Below are 15,526 nucleotides of genomic sequence, written 5' to 3'. Positions count from 1 at the left end.
ACTCTGGGAGAAGAAGTTTCTCCTCATCTCCGTCCTGCGGCCAACCCCTTGTTTTCAGTCTCTGACCCCCTGGTTCTCGACCCTCTAGCCAGGGGGAGCATCATCCCAGCTCCCTGTTGCCAGCTGCCTGCACCCTCACCTGCCCTTGGCCCTGGAGCCAATGTCGTTGGGCAGAGGAGAGGTGGTGGGGCAGTGAGTGTGGAAGGTTCGTCCGACTGGAGAGTGGTGGAACCGTAGTGTCTGGAGGTAGCAGAGGGAAAGCCGGGGTGTCGGGAGCAGATCTGCTGAGATCTCCTGGTCTGATCCCAGTGTGGGTCAACTCCCAGCAATGTGGTTCTGATGCTACGGCCAAACTCTGGTCTTCTCCATGGAGAGTTATCAAGGAAGTGTTACTGAGTTGTGTGTCTCTCTTTGCCTCCCACCCTCCATCTCCCTCTCTCTTTCTCCTCTCTCTCCTCCCCTCCATCTCCCTCTCTCCCTCTCTCTCCCTCTCACTTTTTTTCTCTCTCTATCCTTCTCTCTCCCTCTCCTCTCCCCCTCTTTCCCTCCATTCCTTTCCCTCTGCCTCCCTCCCTCTTCCCCCACCTCTCTCCCCTTCCCTCCCTCCCCCTCTTCCCCTTTCTCCCTCTCCCTCTCCCCTTCCCTCCCTCTTCCCCTCCCTCCTGCCCCTCTTTCTCTCTCCCTCTCCCTCCCTCCTTCTCTCCCCCCCTCCCCTCCCTCCCTCTCATCCTCTCCCCTTCTCCCTCTCCCTTCTCCCCTGCCCTCTCTCCATCCTCCCTCCCTCTTCCCTCTCTTTCTCCTTTCTCCCTCCTCCTCTCCCTCCCTCTCTCTCTCCTTCTCTCTCTCTCCCTCTCCCTCCCTCTCCCCCTCTTTCCCTCCCTCCCTCTTTCTCCCTCCTTCTCTCCCTCTCTCCTTCTCCTTTTCTCCCTTCTCCCCTCCCACCCTCTCTCCCTCCTCCCCTCTGTCCCCCTCACTCCCTCTCTCTCTCTCTCCCCTTCCCTCCCTCTCTCCCTCCCTCTCCCGGTTAACTGGTGGCAGGAATGGAGTGGAACTGACCAACAGACCCCGGGTGTACGAGCTGAGTATGAGCGATGATGACCAGCACATGCTGAAGATCGTGAAGGTCAGCAGGGCTGATGTGGGGGAGCTGGTGGTCTCGGCCAGCAACCAGCACGGGGAGGACACCTGCCGTATCCTCCTCCACCTGGCAGGTGAGGAGCAGCTCTGTCCATTGCTGGGCCTCCCAATGGTGGAGGGGGTGGGGGGGGGATGGTCACCCAATCTGCCTACCATGTGATCTTCCTGACGAACTCAGGAGGACTGTAGTGGGGTCTTGATCAGCTGGTAAGTGGGCGGAGGTTTGACAAACAGCATTCAATCTGGATAAGTGCAAGGTGTTGTGTTTTGGGAAGTCAAACCAGGGTAGGACTTCCACAGTGAACGGAAGGGTCCTTGGGAGTGTTGTGGGACAGAGGGACCCAGGAATACAAGGTTCCCTGAAAGTGGCATCACAGGTAGACAGGGTGGTGGAGAAGGCTTTTGGCACACTGGCCTTCGTCAGTCAGGACATCAAGTGTTGGAGTTGAGACATTATGTGGCAGGTGTACGTGACGTTGGTGAAGCTGCACTTGGAGTATTGTGTTCGGTTTTGGTCGCCCTGTTATAGGAGAGACCTCATTAAACTGGAAAGAGCACAGAGAAGATTTAGGAGGATGTGGACCGGACTCGAGGCCCTGAGTTATAGGGAGAGGTTGAGCAGGTTAGACCTTTATTCCTTAGAGCGTAGCAGGGAATGGAGGGATGTGGACATTCTGTACGCAGAAGGGATTAGTTCAGTTGGGCATTTAATTACTAGTTTGATTAGTTCGGCACAACATTGTGGGCCGAAGGGCCTGTTCCTGTGCTGTACTGTTCTGTGTTCGAAGTGCCAGTGCTTACGGCAAGGGGTGGGCAGCTGGAGTTGTCTCCTTCAGGCGGGATGAGCGCTGGACTCTGGGCAGACATAACAAAACCTGCAGATGCTGGAAAATCTAAAATAAAAACCGAAAATGATGGAAATACCCAGCAGGTCAGGTTGCAACTGCGGGAAGAGAAACAGAGCTAACACTTCAGGTCAAAGTCCCTTCATCCAAAGAACCTGAAATGACCTTAATGTTAGAGACACAAGAGGCTGCAGATGCTGAAATCTGGAGCAACAAACAAACTACTGGAGGAGAAATAAAGGACTGCAGATGCTGGAATCTAGACGAAAAACACGATGATGCTGGAGGAACTCAGCAGGCCAGGCAGCATCCGTGGAGAAAAGCAGGCGGTCAACGTTACGGGTCAGGACCCTTCTTCAGTATTGAAGATAGGGAAAAGGGAAGCCCAATATATAGGAGGGAAAAGCAGAGCAGTGATAGATGGACAAAAGAGGGGAGGCGGGGTGGGCACAAGGTGGTGATAGGTAGATGCAGGTAAGAGATGGTGATAGGCAGGTGAGGGGGAGGAGGGGAGAGCAGCTGAAGGAACTCAGCAGGTCGAGTAGCAACTGTAGGGGCAGAGGGTTGATCCTGAGCCAAAACATCGAATATCCATCTGCCTCCACAGATGCTGCTCGACCCACTGAGTTCCTCCAGCAGTTTGGAGACACAGGAGATTGCAGATGCTGGAATCTGGAGCAACACACAAGAGGCTGGAGGGACTCAGCAGGTCAGGCAGCATCTATGGAGGGAAATGGACAGTCGATGTTTCGGGTCGAGACCCTTCATATAAACCCGAAACGTCAACTGTCCATTTCCCTCCACAGATGCTGCCCGACCTTCTGAGTTCCTCCAGCAGTTTGTTTCTTAACATTATCACTGTTTCTCCTCCCACAGATGCTGCCTGACCTGCTGAGTGTTTCCAGTGTTTCCTGTTTTTATTTTCGGATCTTGGTGGAGCTCCAAGTTCCAACAGACAGTCTAACGCATGCACTTGTCTTTCAGAGGCACCACGGTTCGAATCGATCATGGAAGACATGGTGGTGAGGCCAGAGGAGACAGCCAGGCTCGCTGTGGTGGTGGAAGGGAAGCCACTGCCAGATATTCACTGGTACAAAGTAAGTCCCATTAACCCGATGGAGCCACGTCAGAGTGAGAGCGAGGGGGTGGGTACGGCCAACCTGGGAACCAAAGGGCAATGCTTGAAGGTCAATGACATGTCCATAACATCACACTGGACCTCTAGCCAATGACTGACCACTTCTCAGTCCCACCCTCACTAGACCCCTAGCCAATGGCCCACCATCTCAGCCCCACTCACACTGGACCTCTAACCAATGACTGACCACCTCTCAGACCCACCCACACAGAACTTCCAGCCAATGCCTGCTGACTTTTGATCCCACCAGCCAATTATTGACCAGCTCTTAGTCCAACCCACTTTGACCTGCCCTTCCAATGACTGACAGCTTCTCTAGCCACCCATATTGACTGACCACCACAGCCCCGCCTACATTGACCCTCTGGGCGACACCTGAGCCGTTCTCAGCCCTGCCTACGCTGACCTTCCGGCCAATGACTCACCACGTTTCTCTCTCGTTCCCTTTGCAGGATGACACCAAGTTGGTGGAGAGCAACCACCTGTCGTTTGTGTATGATGACAGCGAGTGTTCTCTGGTGATCCTGAACACCACCGCGTCTGACAGCGGAGTCTACACCTGCACGGCCAGGAACCTGGCCGGAGAGGTTTCGTGCAAGGCGGAGCTGACCGTGCAGAAGGGTAGGACTGGGGCACAGCCCACCCGCAGGGAAACATCCTGAGACACAGGAAAGTGTGATTGCTGCAAGCTGGAATCTGATCCACCTCCGGTCCTCCCGCCTTTGTTCCCTTTCCTGTGTCCTCTCCAGCCCCCCGTCACCATTTTTGTCCCCTTTCCCCCCCCCCCCTACAGTTCCATCCATCTACCACCCACACATCTCACCCACCAGATCCTCAGCCCCATCACAAAAGCTCGAGGGCACATACCACCAGGCTCAAAGACAGCTTCTAGCCCACTGTTATCAGACTATTGAACAGTTCCCCAGTACAATAAGATGGACTCTTGACCTCACAATCTACCTCGTTATGACCTTGCACCTTATTGTCTGCCTGCACTGCACTTCCTCTGTCACTGACACTTTATTCTGTCCCTGCCTTACTGCAACTGCCTCTCTTTTTTGTCCCCTCTCTCTCTGTCTGCCTCCATCTCTCATCCCCACCTGCCACCGTCTCCCAACTCCACCCCTGCTCCCCTCCCCTACCCGGCACTACCTACCTGTCACCTCCCACCCCTCCTCAGTCCGCCAATCACCTCGGACCCCTGTCTCGCTGCTCCCCCCCACCACCCCCCCAATACCGGCCACCTCCCTCTCTCCACTCTCAGTCCTGATGCCGGGTTTTGACCCAAAACGTCGACAATTCCTTTTCCCCCCACAGATGCTGCTCGACCCGCTGAGTTCCTCCAGCAGATTGTTTCTTACACTATATTCTGCTTTCGGTTTTCCTTTTTACTACCTTGAAGTGCTTGTGTATGGACTAATCTGTATGGATGGAAGCAGACAAAAGCTTTCACTGTATCTCAGTGCAGGTGACAATAATAAACCTCACTGGAGTACAGAAGAATGAGAGGGGACCTCATAGAAACATTTCGAATGTTGAAAGGACTGGACAGAGTAGATGTGGCCAAGCTGTTTCCCTTGGTGGGTGAGTCCAGGACTGGAGAGCACAGTCTTAGAATTAGAGGGTGCCCGTTTAGAACAGAAATGAGGAGAATTTTCTTTAGCCAGAGAGTCATGGATCTATGGAATTCGTTGCCACGTACAGCTGTGGAGGCCTGATCATTGGGGGTGTTTGACGAGCTTGATAGGTATCTAATTAGTCAGGGTATCAAGGGATGTGGGGAAAAGGCCAGGAATTGGGGCTAGATGGGAGAATAGTTTAGCTTAGCTCATGGAGCGGAGTCGATGGGCCGAATGGCCTACTTCTGCTCCTTTGTCTTGTGATCAGTCCGAATCTACCCTACACCTCTCCCATAATGTTTCCCGTTCTCACCTCCTAACTTATCAGAGCCCAGCACTGGGAGCCCTTTGTGTTCCTGCTTATCTCCCTCCTGCAGCCGTCTCCACCTTCACCCGGTCCCCTAGTACGATAAGATGGACCCTTGACGTCACAATCTACCTCGTTATGGCCTTTCACCTATTGTCTGCCTGCACTGCACTTTCTCTGTAACTGTGACACTTTATTCTGCATTCTGTTATTTTACCTTGTGCTGCCTCAATGCACTGTGTAATGAATCGACCTGTACGATCGGTATGCAAGACAAGTTTTTCACTGTACCTCGGTACAAGTGACAATAATAAACCAATTCCAATTCCAGTTCCCTCCCCCACCTCGCCCCATCTGCCTTTATTCCATCCTTGTCTCCCTCCACCTGTCACCTACCTGCCTCTCTCCCAACTCCACCCCTTCCCTCCCCCCACCTGACTCCTCATGCCCATCACCCCCCCCTCCAGTCCACCGTTCACCCACTGGCCCCTGTCTCACCCCTCCCTCTCCTCTTTATACTGACTACCTTCCCTCTCCATTCTCGTGCAGAGGATCGACCCGAAGCGTCGGCAGTTCCTTCCCTCCCACAGATGCTGCTCGACCCACTGAGTTCCTCCGGCAGATGGTTTGTTGGTCCGGAAACATTCTGACATGGGCTGTGGACAGTGGGGACATCACTGGACACCGTGAGAGCCATGACCAGGCACACAGGAAACCAAGGACAGTGATGATCAGGTTCAGTGAGGACCATGACCAGACATGGCAATCACCCTGATCAAATATTGTAATTACTGTAACTAAGCAGAGCGATAACTACAACAAACACAGAGGAACTCAGCGGGTCGAGCAGCATCTGTAGGAGGAAAGGAATTGATGACATTTCGGGTCGAGACCCTGCATCAGGACTGAGAGCAGAGAGGGGGAGGTGGCCGGTACAAAGAGGAGAGGTGGAGGGGTGAGGCAGGGGTCTGAGGTGGTCGGTGGACGAGGAGGGGTGGAGGATGATGGGCATGTTGTGCCAGGTAGGGGAGGAGAAGGGGGTGACCACGTGGGCTTCCCCTGGGTGCTCTTCCTCCAACATCCCGAAGACGTGCGGGTTGGTGGGTTAATTGCCCACTGTAACTTGTCCCTAAAGTGTAGGTGAGGGGTAGGAATCGGGGGAAGGTGAAGAAAATGTGGTTTGAGTACAAAAAAAAATTTCCTATATAATTGTTGTGAATGGATTGATTTACAGGACCCATTGGTCGATGGTCATCACGTTGTTTGGCCAGAGGGTCTGTCTCTGTGCCTTTGAGTCTATGACTCTTTCCTCATAAGGTAACTCACCCATCCAAGATACTGGTCCAATAAACCTTCTCTGAGCTGCTTCCAACCCGTTGTCATACCTTATTTGATCAGGTGCCACAGCAATGCAAGTTGTTGTTTGGAGTTTTCAGGATGGGGACGGGGTTTCCTGTGTTGGTCAGTGAGATCAGTCAGGGTTAAGAATGATTGATCTGATGACAGCAGTGTCGGGTCACAGACATTCCTGACGGCTTCCTCTTTTCCAGGAAAATCAGAGAGTGACGAGCAAATGGACGATGAGGAGACAATCTTGCGTAAGATGAGACTGCTGACTGACTACTATGATGTGCACCAAGAGATAGGCCGGTGAGTGTCCAACACTAGGGGGAGACTTAAGGTGCAGATCTGTGCTGCAGACTAATGGAGATGGTTTAATACTAACAAGCCTCAGTCATCAGATTCTTTCAGTGGTGAGGGAGATTGTCGGGATACAGTGAGTCGAAGGGTCAACCAGGAAAATGTTGAAGGAATGATCTCACTGGACAGCAGAGCAAGGTCAAGGGGCTGAGTGTCCAGTACCTGCTCCTGAGCTCTTCTTGTGGGAGGTATCGCATGTTGGACGGATGGTTGAGCTTGCTCCCTGACGAGTTGTGGGGATGATGTCTGAAGGGGTAGTGGAAGCAGATTCAACAGGAGCTTTTGGAGGGAATTGGACAAACAAGGAGGAAGGAATAGATTTCCGTTTTGGTCGCCCTGCCATAGGAAAGATGCCACGAAGCTGGAAAGAGTGCGGAAAAGATTTACGAGGATGTTGCCGGGACTCGAGGACCTGGGTTATAGGGAGAGGTTGGCCAGGCTGGGACTTTATTAGAGCATAAGAGAATGAGGGTGGTCTTATCGTGATGTATTAAATCATGAGGGGCATAGATAGGGTGAATGCACACAGTCTTTTTCCCAGGGTTGGGGAACCAAGAACTAGAGGGCATAGGTTTAGGGTGAGAGGGGAAAGATTTAAAGGGGACCTGAGGGGCAACTTTTTCACACAGAGGGCAGTGAGTGTATGGAACGAGCTGCCAGAGGAAGTGGTTGAGGCAGGTACAATAACAACATTTAAAAGACATTTGGACAAGTACATGGATAGGAAAGGTTTAGAGGGATACGGGCCAAATGCAGGCAAATGGGACTAGCTTAGATGGGCATCTTGGTGGGCATGGACGAGTTGGCCTGAAGGGCCTGTTTCCGTGCTGTATGGCTCTATAACAGATATTTTTCTCCCCATGGACCTCCTCACAGCCCCCAACACCTCTCCCTCGAGTTTGATCCGCTGTTTCAGCTCAGCCACTCCCTGTGGGTGTGTGTTCCACCTTCTCTAGACCCACCTTTTACACCCTCAGCACATCCCAAAGCACTTGGTGGCCACTGAACAGCACAGAAAGAGTGGTCACTGTGGCCACTGTTGCAGTGTGGGAAGCAGGGAAGCTGGTTCGCACATAGGAAGATCCCACAAATTGAAATCTGGGAAGAACCGTCCAATCGCAACCGTCCAGTTGCAGTGCAAGTTGATATGGTGGTTAAGAAGGAGTATGGTGTGTTGGCCTTCATTAGTCAGGGTACTGAGTTCAAGAGCCACGAGGTGATGTTGCAGCTCTATAGAACTCTGGTTAGACCACACGGAGTATTGTGTTCAGTTCTGGTCACCTCATCATAGGAAGGATGTGGAAGCTTTAGAGAGGGTGCAGAGGAGATTTACCAGGATGTTGCCAGGATTGGAGAACATGTCTTATGAGGATAAGGTTGAGCAAGCTAGGGCTTTTCTCTTTGGAGAAACAGAGGATGAGAGGTGACTTGATAGAGGTGTATGAGATTATGAGGGGCATAGATAGAGTGGAAAGCCAGCACCTTTCCCCCAGGGCGGCAATGGCCAATACCAGAGGGCATCTGTTTAAGGTCAGAGGAGCAAAGTTTAGGGGAGATGTCAGAGGTGGGTTTTTTTACACAGAGAGTGGTGGGTGCCTGGAACACACTACCAGGGGTGGTGGTAGAGGGACATTTAAAAGACTCTGAGATAGGCACACGGATGTAAGAAAAATGGAGGTGTATGGGCTGTGTAGGAGGGAATGGTTAGATTGATCATGCATGAGGTTTACATAGGTCAGCACAACATCGTGGGCTGAAGGGCCCGTACTGTGCTGTACTGCTCTGTGTTCCATGTTCAATCTGTTTCTTGTGACGCCGGGTGAGAACAAATCTGGCCCCAGAGCCCTGAGGTAACTCCTCTGCTCCAGCTGATCATTGTGCTCAGATCTTCCACATCGTTGAGCCCAGCCAGAACCACCACCTTCTGCCTCACTCAGTCCCTCATGAGGGTGGGAAAACAGGCCCATCACCGCACCGTGTCAACCACCAGCCGCCCAATCTGAGTTCTCCAGCTGTACAGTACAGATACAGGCCCTTCAGCCCACCATGCCTATGCCGACCACCATGCCTACCTATACCAATCCCACCTGCCTACATTAATTCCGCATCCCTCTCTGCCCTGCTCATTCAAGTACCTGCCCAGATGCCTCTTGAATGTTGTTCCTGTTCCTGCCTCCGCCTCCTGCTCTGGCAGCTCATTCCAGACACCAACTACCCTTTGTGTGAAACGTTTGCCCCTCAGGTCCCCTTTAAACCTTCTCCCTCTCACCTTAACCCCATGTCCTCTAGTTTTAGACAGACCTACCGTGGGAAACATGGACTATCTACCCTCTCTCTATGCCTCTCATAATTTTATATACCTTCATGATGTCAACCCTCAGCCTCCTCTGCCCCAGGGAGAATAGACCCAGCCTCACCAATCTCTCCTGGTAACTCAAACCCTCCAGTCCAGGGAACATCCTCGTGAGGACACATGAGACTACAGAGGGTGGGATCTGGAGCAACAAATAAGATGCTGGAGGGACTCAGCGGGATCCGTGGGGGGAGAGGGACAGTTGATGTTTCAGCCGGGGTTAGGGTTAGGGCTTTGAGACATAGAGAAAGGTGGGGAGAGGGGCAGAGAGGACAGTAGGGAGGGGTCGGTGACGGGAAGGAGATCACGAGGGATTGAATGACACAGGTGCTGGTGGCTCCCAAATAACAAAAGGTGTGTCTGAGGTGTGCGGAACCAAAAGCATAACGCTGCAGATACTGGGAATCTGAAATAAAAACAGAAAAGGCTGAAAATACTCAGCAGGTCAGGCAGCATCTGTGGAGAATCAGAACAGGCCTGAAGCATGGCCAAGGTTCTCTCTCTACAGACGCTGCCTGACCCGCTGAGTGTTACCTGCATTGTCTGTCTTTATTTCAGATTCTTATCATCTGCAGGTTTTTTTTGCTTTTCAATTAACATTTCAGGGCAACGTTTTCTGATCGAACTTGGGGGAAGAAATGAAATCTGAAGTCTGGGACTGCGAGGTGTAAAGTGGAACACTGATGACCTGAGATTTTTGCATTCAGTGTTGAGTCTGGAAGGCTGTAATGTGCCCAGTCTGAAGATAAGGTGCAGCTCTGATCCTTTTGTAATCATAATGCCCTCAGTCAGATCTCCCTTCCATCTCTATTCTAGAGGAAAGCTCTGCAGCCTGTTCATTCGCTCTCATAGGTTGTATATCTTTAAGTGCACTGCATTTAACTAGCATCTGTTCCTCCCTTCTCCGTAAGCGGTGCGTTTTCCTGCGTGAAGCAAGTCACAGAGAAGAGTAGTAACCTCGACTATGCAGCCAAGCTGATCTCCTTCCGCGCCACTCCTCGGGAGGACGCGATTCGGGAGCTCGAGATCCTGTCCCAGCTCGACCACGAGAGAGTCGTCTACTTCCACGATGCGTTCGAGAAGAAGAACAGCGTCACCATTATCCTAGAACTGTATCCTTCCAGTGTGGACCTGTCACCAGAGCCAGGGCTGGGGAGGGTTCTGTCAGCTCGAGCTCAGACCCGGGGTGGGTCGAGAGATCACCACCTATGTGAGCTAACGTGGGTGCTCCCCATTCCCAGTGAGGCTGATCCCTGAACTTGCCTCCCCCGGCAGAAGGTGCGGGTGGGGGAGGAGGATTTCACCAGGAGTGAAGTGTGGGACACCGGAGAGTAAGACCTCCAGGAAGGTCCGGCCCACAGTGAGCCCCTCACTCAGGCCCAGGAACACCACCCGCATGGTCTTCAGGAAGACCACAGCCGTTCTATACTTCTTTGAGGCCACAACCATGGCCAAGTGTCGACGACCTTGGCTGAAGCCTTTACACAGGCCTCTGTTGCCACATTGGGGTGAACATAACTCTTAAACCCACTGTTTGTCATCAATGTTGCCAGGACACGAGGGCCTGAGTGACAGGGAGAGGTTGGACAGCTGAGGACTTTATTCCCTGGAGCGTAGGAGACTGAGGGGTGACCTTTTAAAGGTGTATAAAATCACGAGGGGCATTGATTGGGTGAATGCACTCTTTTCCCAGGGTTGGAGAATCAAGAGTTAGAGGGCACGGGTTTAAGGTGAGAGGGAAGAGATTTAAAGGGGACCTGAGGGGCAACTTCTTCACACAGAGGGTGGTGGGTATGTGGAATGAGCAGCCAGAGGAAGTGGGTGAGGCAGGCACATTAACAACATTTCAAAGACACTTGGACGGGTACATGGATGGGAAAGGTTCAGAGGGATATGGGCCAAACGCAGGCAAATGGAACAAGCTTAGGTGGGCGTCTTTGTCACATGGAGCAGTTGGGCCGAAGGGCCTGTTTCCGTGCTGCGTGACTCTACCTCTCGTAGTGTGAAATGTAGAGAGGCCGCAGGAGCAGATGTACAGGAGGGCTCCAGCATCGACGACGAGATGCCCCTGGGGTCAAACACGACACACACCCTGGCTGATTCCTTTTTGTTTTGAAATAAGGAAATATAGTTGGTGAGGCCGCACTTGGAGTATTGTGTTCAGTTTCAGTCGCCCTGCTATAGGAAAGATGCCATTAAGCTGGAAAGAGTGCAGAGGAGATTTACGAGGATGTTGCCGGGACTCGAGGGGCTGAATGATGCAGGGAGGTTGAGCAGGTTGGGACTTTTTCATTGGACACAATTTAAAAGCTAGTTGGACAGGTACATGGATAGGAAAGGTTTAGAGGGATATGGGCCAAACATGGGCAACTGGGACTAGCTTAGATGGGAAACTTGGTCAGCATGGAATTGGAATTGGAATTAGTTTATTACTGTCACATGTACCGAGGTCCAGTGAAAAACTTGTCTTGCATACCGATCGTACGGATCAATTCACTACAAGCATTGAGGTAGTACAAATCCCTCTAAACCTTCCCTGTCCATGTAAGTATAGGGAATAGATGCCTGCAGCCTACCCTATCCACACCATTCGGAATGTTATGTACCACAGTCATGTCCCCTCTGAACCCCCTGCGCTCCAGGGAGAACAGACCCAGCATCTCTGGTCTCTCCTCATAACCAAAACTCTCCACCCTGGTGAATGTCCTCTACCCTTGACTCTGACCCGCAGCTGTGCTCAGGAGGAACTGTTCGATCGGTTGATCAGGAAGCCTGTTGTTTTGGAAACCGAGGTGAGTGGTGAGACCGTGTGCATGAGCCGAGTCGCCACGGGACGTACCCAGGGGTGGGAACCTGGCCTCACCTTGCTCAGGTGTGGTGGTTGCCTGGTGTGTGTCCTGGGAAGAGCTATTCACTGCTCCGTGGCTGGGGTTCAACTGGAGGTAATGCAGCCCCTTGCCTACACAGCAGGTCACATCACTGAGATCCAACCCTTGGACGGAACACCATGCCATCGTTTATAGGGTATTCCTTGTCCCCCATCAACTGAGCGTCTTCTGGGGCCATTTCACATTGGTCTTGGCCTGGAGTTACGTATAGGCTGGGCTGGGTAAAGATGGCAGATTCTATCCCTCTGGTAGACAGCTGGGATTGAACTTCCAGAGTTATTCAGAAATAAGATTTCTTTATTAGTCACATGTACATCGAAACACACAGTGAAATGCATCTTTTGGGTAGAGTGTTTTGGGGACAGCCCGCAAGTGTCGCCATACTTCCGGCGCCAACATAGCATGCCCACAACTTCCTAACCTGTACGTCTTTGGAATGTGGGAGGAAACCGGAGCACCCGGAGGAAACCCACACAGACACGGGGAGAACGTACAAACTCCTTACAGACAGCGGCCGGAATTGAACCCAGGTCACTGGTGCTGTAAAGCGTTACACTAACCGCTACACTACTGCGCCTGCCCTTCCAGAGTGGGATTTGAACCGACCGAGGAGGCACTCCATCTTGTGTCTTGGTCCGAGGAGACCCTGATGGACTGGTGCTCCTTGGCAGGTGTGCCTGGGTGATGGTGGGTCCAGGGGAGGTACGGTAGCCTGATTGTCTGCAGCACTGACGTAGCCTTCTTCCCCAGGTGAGGCTCTACATCCGACAGATCCTGGAGGGCATCAGCTACCTGCACCAGAACAACATCCTTCACCTGGACATCAAGGTAATCCCTCCGTTTCTGTCCCGAAAGCCCGCACTTAGAACCAGGCACCTTCTGAATACACGGCTTGTGGGCTCTGCTAACTCTCAGTTGTACTGGTGACGGGAAGCAGCCTTACTGTTCCTGCGGATCGTTCGAGAATTTCTAATCCTGTCCTTTCAAACACCCTTCAATTCCCCAAACCTTTGCCCAACTCCCGCACTCACTTGTTCCCTCTCCGTCTCCCTCCCCCTCCCTCCGTCTCCCTCCCCCTCCCTCCATCTCCCTCCCGCTCCCTCCATCTCCCTCCCCCTCCCTCCGTCTCCCTCCCGCTCCCTCCCCCTCCCATTCCCTCCATCTCCCTCCATCTCCCTCCCCCTCTCTCCATCTCCCTCTCCCTCCATCTCCCTCCCCTCCCTCCGTCTCCCTCCCGCTCCCTCCCCCCCCTCCGTCTCCCTCCCGCTCCCTCCCTCCCCCCCACTCCCTCCACCTCCCTCCCCCTCTCTCCATCTCCCTCCCCCTCTCTCCATCTCCCTCCCGCTCCCTCCATCTCCCTCCCACTCCCTCCACCTCCCTCCCCCTCTCTCCATCTCCCTCCCGCTCCCTCCATCTCCCTCCCCCTCCCTCCGTCTCCCTCCCGCTCCCTCCCCCCCTCCGTCTCCCTCCCGCTCCCTCCCTCCCCCCCACTCCCTCCACCTCCCTCCCCCTCTCTCCATCTCCCTCCCGCTCTCTCCATCTCCCTCCCGCTCCCTCCATCTCCCTCCCCCTCTCTCCATCTCCCTCCCGCTCTCTCCATCTCCCTCCCACTCCCTCCATCTCCCTCTCACTTTCTTCTCTGCTCCTGTCCTGCTCTAGCTCTCCGTGCTTCTCCTGTACTCATTCTTGCTCTACCTCACACCCTCTCTCTTGCACTCCCTCATTCTCTCGCCCTTTCCCATCTGCACACACTCTCCCCCCTCACACACTCCCCCCTCACACACACTCCCCCCCACTCCCTGCACACACACTCCCCCCTCCCTGCACACACACTCCCCCCCACTCCCTACACACACACTCCCCCCTCCCTGCACACACACTCCCCCCTCCCTGCACACACACTCCCCCCCCACTCCCTGCACACACACTCCCCCACTCCCTGCACACACACTCCCCCCCGCTCCCTGCACACACACTCCCCCCTCCCTGCACACACACTCCCCCACTCCCTGCACACACACTCCCCCACTCCCTGCACACACACTCTCCCTACCTCACACATACACTCTCCCTCTCCCCCTCTCTTTCTCACACTCTGCCTCTATTCCACTCCACCCTTCCCCTCCTCACCCCCCCTCCCCATCTCTCGCCTGCTCTCCCCTCTCCCCATTGCTGTTTCAATACTTTTCTCCACTCCTGCCTTTCTTTTTCTGGGACTATTCGCCAGGTTTGTATTTGTCTCTCTACGATTAATTCTACCTCCTCTCTCCCCAGAGTCTCTCCCTCTCTCTCTCCTTCCCCCTCTCTCTCCTCTCCTCTCTCTCTCTCTCTCTCTCTCCTCTCTCTCTCTCTCTCTCTCTCTCTCTCTCTTCTCTCTCTCTCTCCTCTCTCTTATTCTATCCATCTTGTTCACTCTGTTTCCAGACTGCATTTGAATTCCAAGTAGGCTCAGGATCATAGAGTCATACAACAGGGAAACAGGCCCTTCAGCCCAACATCTCTATTCTGACCATTCAGTACCCATCTCCACTAATCCTGTTTCCCCCCAGCACTTGCTCCATTCCCTTCTCTGCCTAGGTGAGTCAAGCATTGGTCTAGATACTTCTCAAACGCTGTGAGACTCTCTGCCTCCACCACCCCCACAGACAGTGTGTTCCACATTCCAACCCCCCTCTGGGTGAAAAGATTCTTCCTCAGATCCCTCTGAACCTCCTACTCCTTACCCTGAACCTGCATCCTCTGGTTTTGGACACCTAAGGCAAAAAGTTTCTTACTATCTACCCTGTCCATGCCCCTCATAATATTGTACCCCTCTATCAGGTCCCCCCTCAGCCTCCTCCGCTCCGAGGAAACCAAACCCAGCCTCTTCTGAGTGTCCTCATAACTGAAAGTCTCCATCCCAGGCAATGTCCTGGTGAATTTCCTCTGCACTCTCCCCAGTGCAGTCTAATCCTTCCTGTAGTGTGGTGACCACAACTGCACACAGCTCTCCATCTGTGGCATAACTAATAAGATATCTTTATCTTCATTAGTCACATGTACATCGAAACACACAGTGAGATGCATCTCTTTGCGTAGAGTGTTCTGGGGGCAGCCCGCAAGTGTTGCCACGCTTCCGGCGCCAACATAGCATGCCCACAACTTCCTAACCCGTACGTCCTTGGAATGTGGGAGGAAACCGGAGCACCCGGAGGAAACCCACGCAGACACGGGGAGAACGTACAAACTCCTTACAGACAGCGGCCGGAATTGAACCCGGGTCTCTGGCGCTGTAAAGCGTTACGCTAACCGCTACACTACCGTGCTTGCCCTTACACATCAGGTTGTACCATAACCTCACTGCCCCGATATTCTGCACCCCAGCTAATGAAGGCAAAGCAATGGCAGAGGGAAGTTAATCCTGAATAATGTGAGCGCGTGCATTTTGGGAGGATGACTAAAGCTGGGGTCAAAGTCGAGTTTATTGTCATCTGCACATCCGTGTGCACAGGTGCAATGAAAAACTTACTTGCAGCAGCATCACAGGCACAGAGCATCA

General features: G+C 53.1%; 3 protein-coding genes across 7 annotated transcripts in view; 1 reads left to right on the top strand and 2 right to left on the bottom strand.

Annotated features, from left to right (window-relative positions):
• The window catches only part of LOC127569540 (villin-1-like), a 473,442-nt gene that overhangs the window by 394,769 nt on the left and 63,147 nt on the right, over nt 1-15,526 (bottom strand). The window lies entirely within an intron of this gene.
• Nucleotides 1-15,526, top strand: part of spega (striated muscle enriched protein kinase a) — a 192,415-nt gene that overhangs the window by 118,036 nt on the left and 58,853 nt on the right. For all 4 annotated transcript variants that reach the window (XM_052013952.1, XM_052013934.1, XM_052013962.1 and 1 more), the window contains 7 exons: nt 1,039-1,211; nt 2,967-3,079; nt 3,573-3,741; nt 6,597-6,696; nt 10,012-10,212; nt 11,832-11,892; nt 12,739-12,816. In XM_052013952.1, coding sequence (XP_051869912.1) covers nt 1,039-1,211; nt 2,967-3,079; nt 3,573-3,741; nt 6,597-6,696; nt 10,012-10,212; nt 11,832-11,892; nt 12,739-12,816 — 895 coding nt within the window. The remainder of the gene's footprint in view (nt 1-1,038; nt 1,212-2,966; nt 3,080-3,572; nt 3,742-6,596; nt 6,697-10,011; nt 10,213-11,831; nt 11,893-12,738; nt 12,817-15,526) is intronic.
• LOC127569523 (ATP-binding cassette sub-family B member 6-like) overlaps nt 2,771-15,526 on the bottom strand; it is a 549,089-nt gene continuing 536,333 nt past the window's right edge. The window contains exon 21 of the transcript XR_007956208.1: nt 2,771-2,800. The gene's annotated coding sequence lies outside the window, so the exon portion shown is untranslated. The remainder of the gene's footprint in view (nt 2,801-15,526) is intronic.

Source organism: Pristis pectinata, chromosome 1, assembly GCF_009764475.1.
Source record: "Pristis pectinata isolate sPriPec2 chromosome 1, sPriPec2.1.pri, whole genome shotgun sequence".
NCBI lineage: Eukaryota > Metazoa > Chordata > Chondrichthyes > Rhinopristiformes > Pristidae > Pristis > Pristis pectinata.
Note: the sequence above shows the minus strand (reverse complement) of the source record. Positions and strands in the feature narration are given on the sequence as shown.